The sequence below is a fragment of the Atractosteus spatula genome, chromosome 5, assembly GCF_055471065.1.
Source record: "Atractosteus spatula isolate fAtrSpa1 chromosome 5, fAtrSpa1.hap1, whole genome shotgun sequence".
Classification (NCBI taxonomy): domain Eukaryota; kingdom Metazoa; phylum Chordata; class Actinopteri; order Semionotiformes; family Lepisosteidae; genus Atractosteus; species Atractosteus spatula.
The window spans coordinates 52,894,608-52,915,738 of record NC_142710.1 but is presented as its reverse complement, the minus strand read 5'-3'; the positions used below and the strand labels follow the sequence as shown (position 1 = coordinate 52,915,738).

At 36.9% G+C, this 21,131-nt stretch overlaps 1 protein-coding gene across 1 annotated transcript in view; it reads left to right on the top strand.

Moving 5' to 3' along the window:
• mst1rb (macrophage stimulating 1 receptor b) overlaps window positions 1-5,738 on the top strand; it is a 36,429-nt gene extending 30,691 nt beyond the window's left edge. Inside the window, exons 18-21 of the mRNA XM_088917132.1 lie at window positions 603-712; window positions 2,119-2,284; window positions 2,900-3,036; window positions 4,563-5,738. Of these exons, the coding sequence (XP_088773258.1) occupies window positions 603-712; window positions 2,119-2,284; window positions 2,900-3,036; window positions 4,563-4,773 (624 nt within the window). The 3' untranslated portion in view covers window positions 4,774-5,738. The remainder of the gene's footprint in view (window positions 1-602; window positions 713-2,118; window positions 2,285-2,899; window positions 3,037-4,562) is intronic.
• Window positions 5,739-21,131: the final 15,393 nt, after the last annotated feature.

Sequence of the window (21,131 nt, the reverse complement as noted above, 5' to 3'; positions counted from 1 at the left end):
AGTCCTTTAGTATCAGACTGTCACATACATCAGCACTTGATGGTTCACTTCCCAACATCACCACCCCACCCAAAAAAATCAGAATCAGATTAGCTTAGTCCTCTGTGAGAAAATTAATTATAGGCTTTGGAAATAGGACAGATCCATGTGAAATGTTACTAATAAGCCTTGGCAGAGAAAATGTAACAGGACATCAGGCACATTTTGGGGCTACTTAAGATACTGCAGTATCTGTTAGTTAGATTTAGGGGTCATGTAGTTCAGAAGGTCCTGTTAGAAGCTTCATATTTATTCCAGGTATGTGAACATAAGAGAACTGGACAATTCCAATATGTTTGGCTAAGGTCAAATATGAGCTTAGCCAAAGTATAGTTCAGACCACTTTCCAAGCATAACTGTATGTCCACTGCAGGTACATTTGGTGAAAATGCTGCATTATATTTAGTTTTGTCGTTTGCTGTGCTGTGAGATGATTTCATAGCTGAGTGCATGTTTGGTGATTAAGAGGGACACCAAAAGTGCTGTCCGTCTTTCAAAAAATCAACCATCTACCTGAAAAGCAGTTTCTGAGGCTTCCTCTCTGGTCTTCTTTCTCCTCCAAGAATCCCACAGTGAAGGATCTTATTGGCTTTGGTCTGCAAGTTGCCAAAGGGATGGAGTACTTAGCGCAGAAGAAGTTTGTGCACCGAGATCTGGCAGCACGGAACTGCATGTGAGTCATTGCCACCACATTCAGGCTGATAGAAAACAATGAACTATTCTGTCCCATGAGATCTGGATCTACTGTACCTTTAAGATCAGAAGCAGGACTCCTTCCCTCAGAACAGTTCCAGAAGAAAAAAAGCACTTTAGAGATTGGTAAATAATAAAAATGGGTAAATTGGTGAGTCACATTGAGTTGGATAAAATTAAGGTCACCCATTCAACCATCAATTACCTTATAGTTTTTGTAAAACATTACAACTAAGTTAACTGTAAACTTTCTGTTTTATGCCATAATGCAGTAAAGAATTGCCAAGAAAATGCCAAACTATTAGATGAATGTATTGTTATCATCAGCAAAGAACGTTGGCACAAACTTTTAAAACTTTAAATTGTATGAACTGACATACTTATTTATTATTTATTTAATTTATTATTAAATAAGACAGAAAAGAAAAACCTCAACATAAATTTTGAAATAAACAGGGGGCAGCATCATACTTAATAAAACTCCTATTGTGCTGTATATGGTATCTCCTTATATTCCACATCTGGGGCCAATTTGTCAGTCCCTCCTTGTCTGTAGTTAGCCAATGGGACAAATGAACACATCTCTGTAGCTGTTAATGAAGCCTGTAATACAGTACATTTTAGGTATGTTTCACAATAAAATAAGGAACAATTTTGCAATTTTGCTCTCTGTGGCTGAGCTAGGTGGTCCTAAAGGAGTACCCATAGCTAATACCCTAGTCTAAAATATAGCAATTATCGGACAACATCAATAATGAAATCAGATACTGTATTTATTGCAGTAGCCCTGTGAAATAACACATTAATTTCATAGCAGCAAATCTCTTTGTGTTGTCAGACCTGTGTAATGTCAGATTAATCCACATCATACTGTGTCAGATGTGCCATCTGATCTAATGGCTTCACATAAATTTGAAAGTTCTGTCTCTGGAGAGATTTATGCTTTTCACATCAAGGTGATGCTCTTTCAGATCATGACTCATTTAAACCCCATCCTTTCACCATCCTTCAGATGTATTAGATTATGGGAGGGCCTGAACTAATAAATATTAAAGACAGGCACATAGTGATGGGTAATTTCTTATGGCCATGAACACATTTGCTAGTAACTCAGCTCTCTAAACACTAGTGTAGGCTATTTTTTATCCGTTTATATTTCATTTTAAAATTTGTCTTTGATTATTGCTGTTTCTTGTGGTTCTTGTTAGCTTACTAACAGAAAAAAAGGATTGTTCATAACTGATGTTCATATTTAATTGCATTATGCTTTATGTACAAATAGAAAAATTCTAAAAATACTTGGCGCTAACAAACCAGTCTTTAGCATGCTGAGCTTTCACCATTGGTGCCTTTATACATACTGGAGTTTTAATTGAATTGCCACAGGCTGGATGAGTCCTACACTGTGAAAGTGGCTGATTTTGGAATGGCAAGGGATGTCTTCGATAAGGAGTACTACAGCGTGCAAGACCACAAAAAGGCTAAGCTGCCGGTGAAGTGGATGGCAATCGAGAGCCTGCAGACACAAAAATTTACCACCAAGTCAGATGTGGTAAGTACAAGGCTTGGGTGGAATTCTAATCTGAGTAGTCATCTTTGTTTTACAAGTGAGTTCTCAGAGCACCATCAGTTACACTGTAAATCCAGCGTTCTCAATAAAGCTGCAGATGCACATTTAATTCTAAGCTATGTCACTCACAATGAAAACATGATAAACTTGCTTGGTAGTGGCTTTTGTAGCTTTGTGCTAAACCATATTAGCAAAATCTGCATATAATAGACTGCAAATGTAAGTACATTTACATAGTTACTGCTGATAACGGCTTTGTCTTGGTGTTCTAAAACTTGGAGCATTTTGTATAATTGAATCTTTATAGCTAAAGACTCTGTGACCAGAGTCATAGAGTGTGAATGTTTGTGAATGTTACATAAAAAAGCAAAAAGGGTTTTTAACGTCACACTTTTGGAAGAATGCAAGGCTGTACATTTTTGTGCAGTTGCATTTAGCTTCTTTCTCAAAAACAATTCACCAAGCAAAACACAAACTTAGTAAAAGTGTGGCACCAAGCACACCTTTGAGAACTGATTTTTAATTATGTGATGAGCCACACCTGGAGTTGCCACACCTGTAGCTGCCACGCCTGTAGTCACTGGTACCTCTCTGTAGTGGTCCTTTGGAGTTCTGATGTGGGAGATGCTGACCAGAGGAGCAAGTCCCTACCCTGAGGTGGATCCCTATGACATCACACATTTCCTACTGAAGGGCCGCAGGCTACCTCAGCCTCAGTACTGCCCTGACCCCTTGTGAGTACACTGCACTAGCACTGCAATCAGCCTGTTTAAAATGTTTAAAAAATCAGTTTTTTTCAAGGCATTTGAATTCCTCTGGCTTTTAGATTTTAGCTCTGCTCTCCATGTGTGTTTTATTTACATATTTGCTCCCATTCACCATTGAAAAGTGGGGTTACAAAGCCAGTAGGAAGTGTCTCAGCTGCACGTACTGTACATCTCTAATTTCAGTTCTTGGTTGTTCCATTTTCAATGGAAATAAAGTGGTAACATTTTTCAGTGTTTCAAAAGGGCAATCTGTGTGACTGTTTCAATACAGTACAGTACAGAGCAAAACACAGAATAGGTCGTCCGTATCACGACTAGTGTAAAAATAAAGAAACTGGTTATATCAAAGTATAGCAGAAATGGAGTAGACAGGAGGAGCCACAAGTTGAGTAGCCCTCAGTAGACTGACACATGCAAAAAAACTGGGATTGTGTAAAACAGAAATTGTGTTAAATTAATCTGAGTTAAATTACATCACTTTGGTCTGACAAAAAAACCCATCATTTCACTCTGGAATTAACAGCAAACCATATAGTCTTTATGGGTTCTGTTTATTTAATCTGTAAAATACCATTGCTTAGGAACATTGTGGTTACTTTTGGAATAGTTGTTCAGGACAGATTAGTATTGACTGGTAAACTCAAAAGCTAAAAACTTTAACAAGTAAACTAGTGACACCAGTGTTTCACTTAATCAGTAGTTCCAAGCTCTGGTCCTGGCACAACACTGTGTCTATTGATTTTCAGTCTAGTTGCATTCTAACTCACCGGTGCTTGATCTGCTTCCTTATTTAGACTTGTTTAGACATTCATTGAACATATAAGACCTAAGAGCAGATTTACAAATATGCCCCAAATAAGGAACTGAGATCAGTTAGCCTGTGTTTAAGAGCTCAGCTTTCAGTACATGCAGTCTTTCTCCAGGACCAGGGCTGAGAACCAGTGCCTTGGATACTTAAAGGGGAACTGCAATGGTATTTTTATACCTCAGGGTTAGAAAGAATTAGCATCGATGAGTAAATTCCAAACCACAATCAAAGTTACATGTAAAACTTCCAGTTTACATCACAAAATAGACAAAACTTCTAGGTACAATATGCACAGTGCCATATTGCCATCATTGTCTGTGATTCAGTCAGGCAACAAAACCGAGGCAACAAAACTTACAGTGACGCTCTCGTTTTTGAGATGATTGTGCCGACAAATACGCCTTACTTGTTAACTCTGAATGCAGATCACGTTGGAACATTTCTGCGGTGAAACATCTGCTTGCACAACCTGTACTTATTCGCTCGTACATCACATTATACTGTATTTGTTATTACAGTGACTAGAGAAGAAGCAGCCAGTATAAGGTATACTGTAATTCTTGCAAACTTGGGCTCTTGCCCATTTGTGATTATATTTAGTTAAACTGACGTCAGAAGCGTTTGTACGAACATTGCTTCAAGCAAACGGAAAGATCAATATTCCTTTTCCTCCCACCTTCAATAGGTATAGAATCATGCTGCAGTGCTGGGACCCTGAGCTTGAACAGCGGCCCACCTTTGCTCACCTTGTCGGCAGTATCCTGGACATTCTGTCAAACCTGGAGGGCGAGCATTACATTAACCTCAAAGTCACCTACGTTAACCTGGACCAGCCTCGGCCCTACCCAGCTATGACCGAGTCTGCCGATGAGTACGACTCCTCTGCTTCTGCCTGAGGATCGCAGTCATGCTCCCAGCGGGACGTCTCGGACCTTTCTTAAGATCATTCATGAATATTCATGAACTGGAGTTTTACTGGACTGCAAACAGCAGGGGAGTGCGATCTAAAGAAGAGCTAAAGAACAGGAGCTGGAGACAAGACTTGTGATGATTTCTGGGAAAAAGAGGAAGTGGAAACCAGATCTGTGTGATCAGTGGCAAGACTGAACGTAATGATGGTGGGTGGTATGGCAAAACGTCTGAACCTCCTGCCCATCGAAAGCACCATTCTTTCTCAGAGCAAAGTTATTCCGAATGATAAAATAAATTTTTATTAGAGCCCTAAATAGGACTGGTGTAGCTAATAAGCTAGTGGGCTTATTCTTCTTCATTTTTCTGATGTTAAGTGGATAAATGGCTAACTGAACTCTGTATATTAAAAATACAGTCTTTAATTTTATTTTTGTCATTAGAATGGAGATGTTCGGAATGAGCTTGAGTATCCTTGTCAGCACTGTTGAATGTGCCCTGTAAATAGGACCAAATTGTTGTCCTTCTGCCTGTATGAATATCTATATATTTGGAATATTCTGATTGTATATTTTGGATTAGTAATTTGTAAACAGGATAGCTTTTTATTTAAAAAAAGTTACATCTTCTTTCACCCTCCAAAATCTTTTTTTTAAAATACAATGAATACATTTTATTTATGCATTTGTGATAGTGATGTATTGTTAGATCCAACCAGAAGGACCGTGAGGATAGTTGTAGGATATAAATTACAGTATATTATCAGGAATGCACAGAATTATATGAAAGAAACAGAAACAATGCCATGTGCTGGACGTTCAACACAAGCAATTGAAAGACTGTGACTGATTTAAACTAATTTACATAATTCAGGCTACATAGCATATGACATGTTGGAATATTATATAATGTATTTGAAAAGTTGTTTAAAATAAAATGGAGCTATTTTCTACAGGCAGTAGACCAAAGCAGTTTCAATTAAGGGATCTCAAAGATCTCCACACTGGGAGAAAAAACATTGCTTTTGTCTCCTCGAATGAGGACACTAATTATTGTCCAATGGAGTGTTTTCACTTGCTTTCATTGTTCTGAGGCCTAGATGTAAGCACAAAGTAATATTTTGTTCTTACAGCATAATTGATCACATCAAGCCAGGCTGAAAAGCTATGGGACAACACCATTTAGCCCATCTAGTTTGTTTGAAGTTTGTTCATCCAGAGCTGAGCTATCCTAAAATCAGTGAAGCAGAAGGCTTTGTTTGTGGTCCCACTTTTCCAAGCTGTCTTTTTTGGGCCTGATATATATTGTAAAAAATATCAAAGGCAAAAGTTATGCCTGTGGCAATTTAACAATCTCTTTATTTTCCCAGTCAAAACCCAAACAATTCTTCATTAAAGGAAGAGAATGGAACGACCAAAGCAGCCAAGCTTAGCAGAGATCTAAAAAAGCAAAATACAAAGCAGAGTAGCCAAACATCTATCTTTTCAGAGGTCTGCAAGAGTAATGCTTGAAATAAATACAATTTTCCTTCCTCTTGTTAACTTCTATTTGCCATCAAAAGGCATACTGCTTATCTCCCTAAATACTTAAAACACAGAAAATAATGTTCAAACAACGTTATGAATAGTCAAATCATTTTCCCATATAACACATACTGTATGTGCAGTATACATTTTCCCCTGTGTCTATTATATTTTCATTATTACAGTTATTATTAAATGTCAGAATAATTGTTTGCATGCCCATGTGAAGGTACAGTATAAATGGACAAGAGAGCTCTCCTCCAGTACAGAAGTGTGTAATTGTATAAAATTGGTAGTGCAGATTCCTTTCTTGTTTAAACCACACAAGTTTACTATTTGTTTGAATTTGCCTGCTTAAAGAATTCCCTTGCAAGCTGTGCGGGGATCCCCATTATAGGCTTTGTGAGTATTTCATAAAATGCAAGTTTGCACTGACCAAAATGCACATACTGTAAATGATCAAAAATGAACATCACCTTGAGGTAAGACCTGGTACAGACACTTAAATACATTCTGTATTAGTAGTAAGGCAAGCTCCACATTTCTCCGAGTACTACAGTATGTACTGTATAACAATATCTACAGTGATCTGGGGTACCAGAAATTGTGTAACAAGCAAATTCTGAGTCACCAAACCATCCAGACAGGACTCCTGCTGCTGTGTGCTCCAGTATGGAACCCATCTCTTCAGTCTCTTCAAGAAGCACCTGCTCAATACATCGCTGAAGTACACCTGGTTTAGGTCATGATTCCAAGGGTTTATATGGATTTCTGCTATGCCAGATGGAGGCGAGTATGACAAGCTTAGATAGACACCATTTAAGGCTGACAGACGAGGAGGTGTTGCACTGTGAATTAAAGAATCATCTAGAAGTCTATCACTGGATTTGGAAACAGGCCACCAGAATCTTGTTTTGATAACCACTTCCATGAAAACATCACAAATATTTGTAATGAAGAGGATGCCTAAATAATTGGAAATTTCAATCTTCACTCTTTGACTTGACAAGCTTGAAAAAACATTGGATGCCAAGAAGAAGTGTAAATGCAAAAAATATGTTTTTTAGCAGAGTTGAGAAAGATTTCTGTATGAGAAAACATGGCTTTGGGTAACATCAGACATGAAACACTCCAGACCCAGATGTCAATTCAAGGTTTAGGTTAGTTTCGGTTTTTCCTAGCAAAACACTTCTCCAAAATAAGCTATACTATAGATCAATACTGTAAGTATTTAAGTAAGTCCAAAGAACAGCAACAAGACTTATTCCAGGGCTTAAGGAGTTGAGTTACTAGGACAGGCTGAAGTCTGTGATTCTATGTAAATTAAACTAATGTTGTCTAACACCCAGGAAAAGAAGGAAACTATCCATAATTGTAAGCAACAAACCTGGTTGATAAACATACAGTAAATGAGAAAACACTGTAGTCATTTTCACAAAACAAATGCCACTAGTGCATTCGCAACTGTAAAAATCGTGATACCTAATATTTTCTGTTGGATATATCTATTTTTGAAAATTATTGCTTTGTGTGAGTACTCTTGTTTAATAAATCTACAGTACCTGCTTTTGCCTCTTAAGGAACCAGGGAACGTACTGTAGTCTGACTAAACTTAAGTATTTTACAAATCAAATGCTTCTGCAGGTAAAGAGAAATTGTGAAATCTTCACAAAAATATTTTTATGTACAAATAATATGTTAAAAAACAGAACAGTGATGTTAATTTTGCAGTGTGTAAACATTTCTTAAAGATATCGGTGCAGTTTTTCTTCTTTGATGGTCTGTGCATTACGATTGCTAACAGCAGGTGGTACCATATCTGCATGTATCTCAAAATCTGTTCGAACACCTCAGAGCTTAAAAACATACATTGGATTTATTGAAAGTTTAAGTTTTTACTCACTGCACTATACAGCCCCCAAAGCTTTCTTTAAAGCTTCAGTAATTTTGCAGCCCTAGCCAGTCAAGACTGCTTAGTACTGTAGTTTGTCGTTAATTAGGCCACACAGTATCTGGACTGTAACATCAACAGTTCAGCTACTTTTGTGTCTTGTGCTCGACCAAAGTAATATCAATAAATTGGTGCAGTGTCATTTGTTTTGGAATAAACATATTTAAAATGGTCTTATACCATAAGAAATTACAGAGTTGTGTTCCACAGTTCCCAAAAAAGCGTTCAGGTTATTCCTTATTATTTTAACATGTTCTGTCAATGGGCACTACATGATATATTTATGTACTTTCTAAGTATATGATGAGTATGATGGCAATTAAATGTGTGATTTTGTATTTGATACATTTCTGCCATGTTTCTCTAGTACTGTATGTCTTCTCCAATGGGCATGACTTGAGTTTTTAAAGAACAATAGCAGCTTCTCTCCACCAGAGATCACTGTGTCCCAGAGTTTAAAATCTATATTGTCTTAACTGCAAGATGTACAGTAGTATAGGATGAGTGCCTCTGTCTCCTTAGAAAATTGTTCTAAAATAGCCGATGAATCCCAGAAGAAATTTATTTCTACCTCATTAAAAAAATATCATGGCTGAGGGCCTTGCCTCAACTCAGCTTTCTTATGTATTATTAATTATCATAATCCTGCATTTCCTGGTAATTAAGAGCAGGCACTCTGGTAACTTTTGCGCACCCAGGAATTAATTAAGTTTAGCTTATGATTTCACTCTCAAATCTGAAGAATCCATCATAAGAGCCACTCTTCATGTTCAAATACATTAATGCTCCCTTACTTGGGGAAAACTGTAGAAGCAGAGAATTTTATTAGTGATGTCTAGCAAATGGTTTAAAACATCTCATGCTAAAATTTGCCTTCATTTTCTTGATTCTAACATATTTCAGAAAAGCTGAACGCATTTAAGTCAATGCTCTACTTAAAAAATATGTTTTCCGCACTTAAGACTTAAGATGTTTTCTTCAGCTGTACCAAACATGCTGCTGAACTACAGGTATTTCTCAGTAGGCAGTGCTTCAACAAGCTACTGGCTGTGAGTCAAAACTTCAGTCCAAATCCTAGCTGGGTTACCATTGTGTAACTCAAACATCTCTGTTATGTGTGACCAGTATCAATGATAAGCAGCTAAACTTTGGGCCTAAAACAGTGCAATAGTGCACATTCTCACACCTGTTACAAGGTAATATAACCCCCATCCTAGCAGCAGAGGGCTTTTTTAAAGGTAATATAATGAGGGCAAGGTGATAGTTCAGTCTGGGCAGATAGTCTCTCCATCTCTCCAACTACTCTGTCATGTAGCATCTATCATCCTTACTAGATGAAATCTAGACTCTCTTTTCCTCCCATCCTGTCTTCAATGGATAGATGGTCTTTTGCAGAGGAAAAAATAAATTTAAAACTTGTGGATCAGTGAATAAATTCACTTTGTATAGCAAATCTCCATCAATTACTTTGGCTAGTGCCTTAGCAGATCTTCTCTGTTTTCTGGTTGACTTGGTTTTCTAACTGCTCATTCACCATGAATGATCTTATCAGGTCTAACTTTTCTCTCCTTTCTGTCTCTCTTCTTCCTTTCTTGGAAACTCTTTTAACTTTTGACTTTTTGTCTTTTAACTCTTTTCTTTTCCCACTCCCCTTACCTTGGTAAAGTCTACTACTTCCTTAATTTCCACTGTTCACAGTAGGATAGTCTTTTTTCTGTGTCCTTCTTGGAAATTCATGGTAGTTTGTGCAAGTACAGTAATCATGTACAGTTTATGATCTTCATGTTGTCTGACGCATAGTACAGTTATATGTAAAATGGAAAAGATCCTTAATGCTACAATTACTTTGAATCTTTGGTGGGGTACTGTACCTTTGAGAAAGGTGCATCACATACAGTATATTGTTGATACAAAAGGCTCAGCTATATAAATGGTTGTTCTCTAGCAGCAAAAGTTGTCACTGTACATGTGAATGGTTCTTCTCATGACTGGTTTATTAATAAATCAGTTATGATTTAACTCAGTTGGTTGTTCTATATTTAAAGATTATTGAACTCAAGGGTGGTTGAGGTCCAGTTATTTAAAAGAAATGCACCCTATCAAACTGATTGCACTGTCAGCTTTTTGTAAGTAATAAAACTTAGGCCAAAAGAAATACAGTGGTGTGAAAAAGTGTTTGCCCCCTTCCTGATTTCTTATTTTTTTGCATGTTTGTCACACTGAAATGTTTCAGATCATCAAACAAATTGAAATATTAGACAAAGATAACACAAGTAAACACAGAATGCAGTTTTTAAATGAAGGTTTTTATTATTAAGGGGAAAAAAATCCAAACCTACATGGCCCTGTGTGAAAAAGTGATTGCCCCCCATTAAAACATAAATCAACTGTGGTTTATCACATCTTTGGAAAGCTGAGTTCAATTTCTCTAGCCACACCCAGGCCTGATTACTGCCACACCTGTTCTCAATCAAGAAATCACTTAAATAGGACCTGCCTGACAAAGTGAAGTAGACCAAAAGATCCTCAAAAGCTACCTCTTTGTAAATAGAAAATAAAAAAGTCTGCTCAACCTCTATGACATAAGTCAAAACTGCATGAAGGTAATCAACAGCATTTTTGTTGGTTTTCTTCTTTGCTTAACAAGAAAATAACATACATTCAAGATATTTTTAGGACAATTAATTAAGAAAACTGTTCTGGAAAGCTGCTTTTCTGTATTTCTGAGTGGGTTGTGACCTTAAAACCATTTCTGTTCATGATGGTGCTTTTTAAAAAAAATTTTGGATGGATTTTAAGGGATTTAAATCCCACACAGCAGCAGGTTCAACAGGAATTTTTGAGGATTTTCGGTGTTCAAGTAAGAACACTGAGAAACTGCATTCATGTTCTCTTCATCCTGTCTGTTGCTCTTCATGCTCACAGTAAGGGTAACCCTGATACTGTGTCTGCCCCCAGAACTGACCAGCACAAACTATGTAGGGGTGACAATTCCAGGCCTGATCTACACTGGCAGCCATGAGGCTTCTCTAATGCCCCTCCTGCCTCCTGAGAAGATCTTGATCACCAGTTTCCGTCCAGAGCTCCTAGAAGAAGTAAAGGATGTGCTGATTCCAGCCAACATGCTTAAAGTGCATCAGGACCAAATCATTGGAAAGGGTGGGACTTCTTCTTTTTAAATATTTCAGTATATTTATATTATATCAAATACTGGCACATCATGGAGCAGTTTGGCTTCAGCTGACTGTATACAGTAACTGTCTTGCATCTTTAATAAGCAATATAAATACTTTATTTCAAAGAGCAGGAATCAAAATTAAAGAATAGTTAAATTTTGAGTTACTGAACTTTTGTGGAAAAAAGAAATTAGTGATACTTAAGAGTTACAGTATTGATTAAACAGCAACTTACATAAATTACTTTATACACTTATTTTAGCTGAGTTTTCTGTGTGATAAGAGGGCAAAAAAGTGGTTTTGCATCACTGTCTAAAACAAAAAATCTAAAAAGAGCTGAGAAAACCAGGATGCTATTGAACTGAATGTAAGTAGACAGGATCTCTCTCAAACTGAGTTTAATGAACGTCAGCATGTTATGATTGATGGGCTTTTCTTTTAGTCAGTAGTTTTATCTGACATATTAGCATACATTTCCTAACCTTTCACCTCATATTGATGCTCCTAGGTGCCAGACTTGCAATGTCTTATGAGATCTTTTCCATTCAGGATTGTGATCTGACATCTGTGCATATTGATTAAAACATCTGTGCATATTGCTGCTTGGCAATTCTGGAAATACAATAAGCAGAATAAAATAAGTGTGCCTTTTTGCAACCGAATCCGTAAAACAAAGGAAAAATAGGACAATGGGTTCTTTTTATGTTCTTGGTATTGGAAGAGAAGGGGAGTTCGCCTACAAGTTTGATAAAGCAAAGCTCAAGATGAGGTGCCAATATGAACTCAATGTGTTACTCTGTCAAAGAGAAGGAGATAAAACCAATACAGTTTATCTCAAGCACTTAATCTGCTATCAAATAATGCAGTGCTTCTGTAGTTCTGGGCAAATTGAATCCAAGTTTGAAGTGCTGCTGTATCGAAACAGTCAAAACATTACAGGAATGTTTATTAGATTTCTCCACCAATGTAAAGTAGAAACTGTTGCCTTTTAAGCCCCTCACTAAAATGTATTGTGTTCGCATTTTCAAATGACTGACGTAACTGAGGTGCTCCTGCATACCTGAATATTTTCTGGTTCCTTATGAAACATTTGCCTTTTTGCAGCTACACACCAATACCGATACTATTTCCATCGCAGAATCTATGAGCTCCTGTTTATAACATACATTTTCCATGACATACACCTGATTGCTTTCCAGTGGTCTGACATATATTTTCATGCTGATTTTGAGATTGCAGACCTTGCATAAACTAAGCCATGCCTGCCCAGCTTATATTGCCTTTTAGAATTTAAGTAAATGGTGCATGTAGCTCCTGCTTTCAATCTAAGGAAAAGTGTGTACTAAGAATAGAATGGTTATAAACAAGAGAAGCCCATTTAGGGCATTTAGCATAGTGAATGATTTGTAGCTAATTGATCCATTCATCCATCCGTCATGTCATCCAGTCTCAGCTTCAACAACCTGTCTGGGTAGCTTGTGTCTTATTCCCATTACCTTTCGGATTAAGAAGTGCTTCCTGTTGCATCAGCCCCTGTTAAGAGTGGTCAAAGCTGTGGACCAATGGGCTAGGATCAAGTACACACGTGCTGAGTCATAACAAAACAAATCACTGATTATTCTGGTGCAAAGTGCTCTGTCCTGAACCATCCGAACGGCCTTTACAACGTACTGTACGTATTTTTTTCACAGCCTTACCACACCAATGTGCCAGTCTTCTTCAAATGTGTGCTCTCTCACTTTCCTTGCATGGTATGACTTTGGATCCAAAGATTGCTTCCTCCTAGACTGAATACTGTAAGTCTTAGTTAATGAAATGTAAAACCTTAGACTTTACAACCAAAAATAACCTGTGGAGGAGTACAATTAAAGCATATAATTGACAGCTATGGAAAGACAGCAAGAGATGTTATGTTGTTGAACCGGTTAATTACCCTCTTTGGGCAGTATTTTGGCAGTTAGCTCAATGAGCAGTACTAGCCCTGTCAGAGGGTCAGTTTATTTTGCTGTTCCCTCCACAGCACCAGAAGTGATTATACTAATACATTATGCAGGTTCTCCTCAGGCCATTCCTATATCTTATGCTCACTATTTGCATCTACTGTATGTAATTTCAGTTAACAGAAGTGATTAGGATTTAGACTCTGAACTGTACCGTAAATCTAAATAACAGCTATTGGATACCATTTTCAGTTTTTTGCACATCTTAACAAAAGGCATTATAGATGTTTCTTGTTATTGAGTTTGCATATAAAATAATTTACAAAGGGTTTTGGTAAGAAAATAGATTTTTTTGCCACCTTAGACCTTGCAGTATGTCTGGAAAGGCATTATGAAGGATCTGTTTTCTACTAATAATGTACAGTACCTCTACAACAATGTAGATCAAGCACCTAATCAACTTGTTTCTTGAGCAGTTTATTAGATGCTCAAAAGGCATTTGATCAATTAGAATGGTACAACCTTTGGACTTTTCTAGAACAAAACATTAAAAAACATTGGATATTTTTTATTAATATTGTTAAAATAGGGGTGTTACAAACACTATCAGAAAACAGGCAGGTCGGATTTATGAATAATGAAATACAATTATTATAATCTCCAATTTATAAATGATTTTGCCAAAAATATACTTGAGTGGTTGGTACACAGTTAGTGGAGGCACATGAGCTTGTTGTTCTCTGGCAAAGCTTTGGATAAAAGAGTACTAACTCAGGCACACTGGGATAAACACATTTTTATTAATAATGACAATACACATTAAACAACACACAACATTAACAGACAACACATAAGTTACACTATGAGCAAGCTTACTAACAATGCATTATAAGGGCCTTGGTCTTCATCATCCAGAAAAACAGCATACTAATACCAAGTATTCAACTCTTGCTTACAAAGGTCAAAAGAAGAGAAAGCTGCCTTCTAATGTAGACAGAATACATCCTACAGTTAAATCTCTCTTCTCAGTAAACCTGGATTCTACAAAATCACTGAGAACCTATCTCCCTATTCTTAACTAAGCAGGAGAGGCCATTTTTAACTGAGAAATTCTTTAAGATAAGATCAATTTATTGGCCATATACAATTTCTTGTATTAGGAATTTGTCTTTTTGCATACCCCAACTTGCTCTCCATGAGACACGCAAACAATGAGATAGGAAATCAAAGTTCCTATCAACAGCAGAATGGCAAGCTCTCATAACAAGGTTCACATACTGTATTTAACTCCAATCTGGTCTTTCTTGATGATCTGGATAAGGACCTCTTGCCAATTTACTCCATCAGCTCCTTTCTATAGTGCTACCACAATGCTATTTCATTTTTTAATAACTTTGTATTTATGTTTGATTTATTAAAAAAAATAATACAACTTTGTTTAGAGCTCAAAAATACTTTATTTGTTCTAAGTCTGCAAGTCAGTCTGCTCGCCTAACTCTAAACTCTATTAGTGTCTGTCCTTTTATGTTTCTGTTTTCCAGAAACAACCAAGTCAGGGGAGGTTTATCCCTTTGAGATGTAAACAGCTTTCTGGAGTTCATACAGAACCTCAAGACTTCTTGTTCTGACAAACAATTCATGCATAATTCATTTCAGTGCCTCTTGTTTTGAGGAATTAGTATTATGCGCTGAATAGTAGCTATCTAGACTAAAAAAAAAGGAAAGTATCTGTGTCGTACACAAGGTTTAAATCTTTAAAATAATTTGTTTCCAGACTTTTCTGAAAGAAGTCCTTCTTTTAGCTGCATTGAAAGAAAAGCTAACATAGCAGTAAGCATGTGTGCGTGATGTGTTAGTACAGAATGTTCATTCCAAGAAGTTCCAAAGTAACTAATCTGAAAAGAAAAAAAAGAAGAAGTCTGAAAAGAAGAAATCTGTACCCTTTGTTTGCATGATGCAAATGTTCTCATGGAACTGAGTTACTCCACAGATGGCGATGTTACCTACCTTATCTTTCTAGAGATTAATAGATTAGCTGGTTCTTCAGCGTTCTGTCTCTTTACGATCCTAGCTCCTTGCATTCTCTCCAGCCATCTATCTGTCCATTTTCTAACTGCTTTACCCAATACAGGGTGTGACAGAGGCGAGGGCGCCCACGTGAACCCCTAACGTTACACAGGGTCATGGGAGAGCTGGAGCCTAGCAAGCAACGGGTGCACGGCAGGATATAGTCGGGATAGGATGACAGTCCATCACAGTGCCCAGGTACAAACACGGACACTCTCAAGCCAGTGCCAGTTTGCTCAGAAGCCAACCAGTATGTCTTCGGACTGGGAGGAAACTGGAGGACCTGGAGGAAACCCACACACTGCACACACTCCATGCAGATAGGGCCCCAGCGCTGAGAGGCAGCAATGCTAACCATTGTGCCACTGTGCCTCTCCCTTGTATTTTATTCCTATTAATTTAAGTTTTGAAGACATGGTAATGGAAAATATTTCAGGAGTGAGTGTGCAACAAGGAGTTTATTAAGGTGCATAGCTTTGTTAGCTTTCTTGTTAGATTTTTTGTTGACTGGTCAGTGGTCAGTGTTTCACAGCAATCAAGCTATTCACCTCAAGATTGTCAATCTTGTACCAGCAGTCAATGAAATCCAGCTGGTTGTGATCCCTCAGCTCTTCCTGCCAGTCTCTGTCTAGCTGGTCTCCAGCAGTAGTAGGCTCTGTTTACATTGGGTCCATTTGTCTACCAATGAGCATCAATTGTACAATACTTACTTACAGATTTGGTTTTTAATTTACTTATGTGGCCCCCTTTCAATTTGTGTTAGCCAAGATAGATGTGATTTTCTTGTTGACCTCAAGTTTAGTTTGATTTGCCTTATTCACAGTAGCCTCTACTAAGCTGTTGCACATGACTTTCATCTTGCTGACACTCAGTGAGTTCAGTTTTCTTACTGTCATATTACTGAAAGAAGAAAATAAACACTAGCTTGTATAGAAGAACATCATATACACATCTTTAATGCATAGAATGATCTTAAAGTCGAGGTCACTCAAATTGCAATATCTGCTCAGCAAATGATAACAAGCTGGTTCATGCTCTTTAAAAGCTGTATTCATTTGATTTTACAGAGCAGATTGTGCTGGCATATCAGCTTTTTCAAAATAGTACTACGCTTTGTAATATGACAACCGCCTCTGAATTGTCAAAGTCATAAATATCATTGTTCATGATTATTATAATGATGATGGTTATTTTTACAGTACTGCTAATTTGTTGTTATATATACAGTATATATTCTAGTTATTTTCTGATTTTCTGATAGGGCTAGATATCTAAATAGTGTTGTTTCTGATGAACGTCAGTTTGTCAAGCTCAATGAATTCAATAAAACAGTCTAAGCTTTAAGTGAATGCCCACCTACAATTCCCTATTAGCTTTATTTTTCTAATGAGGACAGTTTACCGTCAATTTCTGAAGATCATGGATATCCCCCAATCCAAGTACTGTATTTCATTTAGGAATGAATCTCCTCCTCCTAATTAATTAATGCCTTAGCAAAATATTATGGAAGGTTAAGATTTCCAAGTAGAGAAAGCTAAAAAAATATCTGAAGTGACTTACCTGGTAAGATAATTTCCAGTTTATCCTTTAATATGATGAATGACTGGTTATGTAAAATGCTTAAAGATGTGCTTATTTTTTATTATGCTTTTGTACTGTTGTATAAATTCTGACCGTGAAAAGGCTGCATAAAATAGGCGGTACTGTACCTTTCTTTCATATTATGTATTAATTATTCAGTAATTCTTAGATTTTTAAATTGAGGTTTTGAAGTCATGGATAATAAGACAGTGCTGGAGTTCCTTAGCCATCGAGTACATGACTAAGAACAGTTAATGCAATATTAATCCTAATAAAGATAAGATGCTGTAGCAACACTTAAAGTTAATTGATAATATTTTTGATACTGTAACACATAACATTTTATTAAACCAAAAGCAAAGTTTTGTTGTCAGCCATGTTCTTTTTTAATTGGTATCTTAGTCTTATCATGCAGACTTGCTGTACTGTATGTCCTGTGTGTTTGCATGCATTTTTAGAGTTCAAAAAGTAATGTTGGTGGCATATGTGTTTGGAATACAGCTGTGGGTTTAGAAACACTTTGTAACAGGATGATTAGATTCAGTGGGACACTGCCTGTGTGGTCAGCTCTTATCATGCTGGCTTCTGTCAAGGACTATTAAGCACTCTGCAGCGATTGTTTGCCCTGAAGCAGGAGTACAGCTCTCAGAAAATGTTAGCCTGAACATTTTGTGGTGTTCTGTTCTGTGTCTATACTTACATTATGATTTTAATGAGTTTATCATTTTTATTGGGCTGTGGGAGCAAAAAAGTGAGAGGAACTAAATGTTTCTCCACAACAGGCATCTCTTCCTGATAGGATTGTTATTTTTCGCACAAACCCTCATTTGATGTTTTGTCACTTCCTTGAAGACATCTTTTATTTTAAACTAATTTCTTTAAGGTCATAGGATAATTGGTGCAGCTTTGGCATTACTTTTTTCACAAAATTTTCTCACTTCATGAGTTGACCCAAATGTTTTGTGATATAGTCTACTATTAGTGAGGAATCATTGGGAGATGACTTCTCGTGTATTGTCTGCTGTTTTCCACTGTGCTATTGTCACTGTGCAGAGACAACTTTGATTTATGCCCTATTCCATATTTAACAATGATCTGCATTTATTCATTTGTGGAAGTTGAATCTTGCATATGCATTATGCTTATGTATTAGCAGAAATGACAAAATCACCACATTGTGAGAAATTATTTTAAATGTATAAATATTTGGGTGAATTTACCCTTAGTAAACTAATTTTAAAATGTTTTTAAAAGCAAATCTTTAGTGCTCAATTTAATATCACATCAATTAATTTTTGTAGCAAAGATTTTATCCAGTTAAATACTGTTAATCAAAATAAATATTTAGACCTCAGCATAAAAATAAACAGGGCATTAAATCTTCATGGTCAAACATTCTACACAGGAAATGCCTTCCAAAGAGCCTAGAAGTCTTTTAAATTTTACTTTTATCATTACTTTTTTGGTGAAATCCAAATACCCCTGCTCAAATGATCACCACTCAGCCATTATGTTGTGTTTGAACGGTCTGATGAATCCCAGTCTAGATAACTGGAAGACAGACAGGTTTTGTTCTAAAGGGGTCTAGTGTATCCTATAGAATACCTTTCAAATCTGATATCCAAAATTAGCTACAGGGTAAATCCCTCTACAACTCTACAATCAATGTGGATTTAGTCTTCACACGTTGATGTTTAAACACTACTGTTGAGTATCACCAGCACTGATAACTATTTACAGTATCTACTGAAACAGATTTGCTTATTCCACCCTAGCTGAGCAATTCAGCAGTCAGTTACAGGGCAACCTGAGTGTATCCAGGTAAGGAAATGGTACAAGGCAGGGTACAGGGATCAGTGCTGATCAGGACACCAGTCCATCACAGGGCACACACAGACATATCCATTCCAGCACAAAATTTCCCACAAGTCAATTAACCTACCAGCATGTCTTTGGACTCTGGGAGGAAACCAGAGCACCTGGTGAAAACCCATGTAAACACAGGGAGAACATAAAGACTTTATGCAGGTAGCACCCCTTGAAAGGAATCCATATTCCCAGTGCTGCAAGGCAACGTCATTGATAGTTGATTGGGTATTTAAGGGAAAGAGTAGTGATGGCAGTAACATGGACTGAAATAGTTAACTTAATATAGTGACACCTGAAGAAGGCTCCACAGCCAAAACATTGTGTTTCTCTTCTTCTCTTTTCAGCATGGAATAAACCTTTACTTGTTCCTTTGCAGCCTATGCATGCTGACACAGCTCCATACTTAACTACTTAACATAGATGCCTATTTGGTGTCATAAGGCCAAGATGTCAATTTTTAAATGCAGTTCAGAGTTTTAATTGCTTTCAATGAATTGCAAATTTTGATTTCCTGCTTTTTATGTTTTTTTTTACTTGTGCATTATGTGTATTGCTCTAGTGCAAGTTCAATGTGCTGCTTTGTTCAGAATCTGGTGTTTGAGGTTGAATGTTCAAAGAATTGAAATTGTAGTAGCACAATATTCAAATACTTAATTATTTTAAATGGTAGGCAGGTAATGTAGGTACCCTTTTCAGGCCATAAAGGTTAATGGGGGAATGGGGGGCAATGGCCACCATTTTCTTGACCATCTCACACTGGAAGTGGAGGTGATGTGGTCAGCATCACACTCCGGCCAGCCTATTACCCCAGAAGGATTAACCCCCGGTACCCATTTGGAAAGCAGGCTGAGTGCCCCTACCTGGGATTGAACCCCAGCCTTTCCAGTCAAGAGCTAGACACCCTTGCCGTCTGAGCTACCACAGCTTCTAGTCATTTGAAATACCCATTCTTATTTTAAAGAGAAGTGGCAAGTAACTGCCACTAACTTTCAGGTTTTTACATCGCCTATACTAAAGAAGCAACAGAAGTAAACAGCCTTTCCTTTTTCCAGATGGTGGTTTAATAATCATTGATCTGAAGGCTTTCTGCTGTGCCTTCCCTTGTAATAGACATACTGTATTCCAAGAAATTCATTCCTCTTTGCCCTCATAATTAAAACGTTAATACATTATATAGTATGCATAGTATTTAAATGAATCATTAAAAAAAATTGGCTGCAATGGATTCTAAATTAGTGCTTCCAAACCAGTAATGCTGGAGATGCCTGTACTTCATACACTGAGGCCAACAAACTTGATATGAAGTGAGAATTTTATGCATTCTGATAAAGGTTCTGGCTGAATTTACAAGCATCACAGAGAACAAACCCAAGCCACAGCAGTTTAATGAAGATAGGCAATGACAAGAAAATCAGTGAATGACTGAACCTGCATCCACTAACTTCCATTCTGGCCAAGGGCGGTAGCTCTAAAAAGTTATTTTCTGGGTCAGAAAACAGGTACAGTAGGTAGGTGTTGGTTTTGTTCATTCTTGCTTTGGTATTTCATTACTGCAAGACACTGACATGTGCCTCTTAGCTTTTTAACAGTAGACTGGCTGGACTGGCTTTTAAAATAAAAACCATCAGTTGATTTTACTTTTTAAATGATCTTATACTTTGCAGATCATGGCCTTTATTAATGCAGCCCTTCACAGTGCCTGTTTTAACATTATTTGTTAATTTCTAGTACAACAACAAAGAAGAAGAAAATTGATTTACAAGACTGTGGTGAATCACAATTCATTGCTGCTCCATTAAATTGTAATGGACTTTAAATAAGAGGATAAAAATTAAGAAAAGAGGAACACAATGGCTGGTTGAGACTTGGGTCTGAGACATTCTAGAATAATAACAGTAAAACAGGTGTACAAATTAACCTCATTTCAAGATAAGTAGCTTATAAAGATGTTCAGCTGTTTTCATGACTAAAAGACCATGCTGTGATCAGATGTAATTTTAAGCCAGCACTAAGAAATTATTTACTGAGTTACAGAGAAACAAAACTAAAAGAAAAAGAAATCATTTTACCTGCAGTTACTATAATGGTTTATACAGTATGTTTACAATAGAAGGTAAATTACATATTTTCAGTTCATATACATCATTACCAATTCTAACCCCTTTTCTAAGAGTATCTAAGCATTTAGTGCTCTCTGAAGAATACATCATATGCACTGTATTGCATTACAAATTCTCA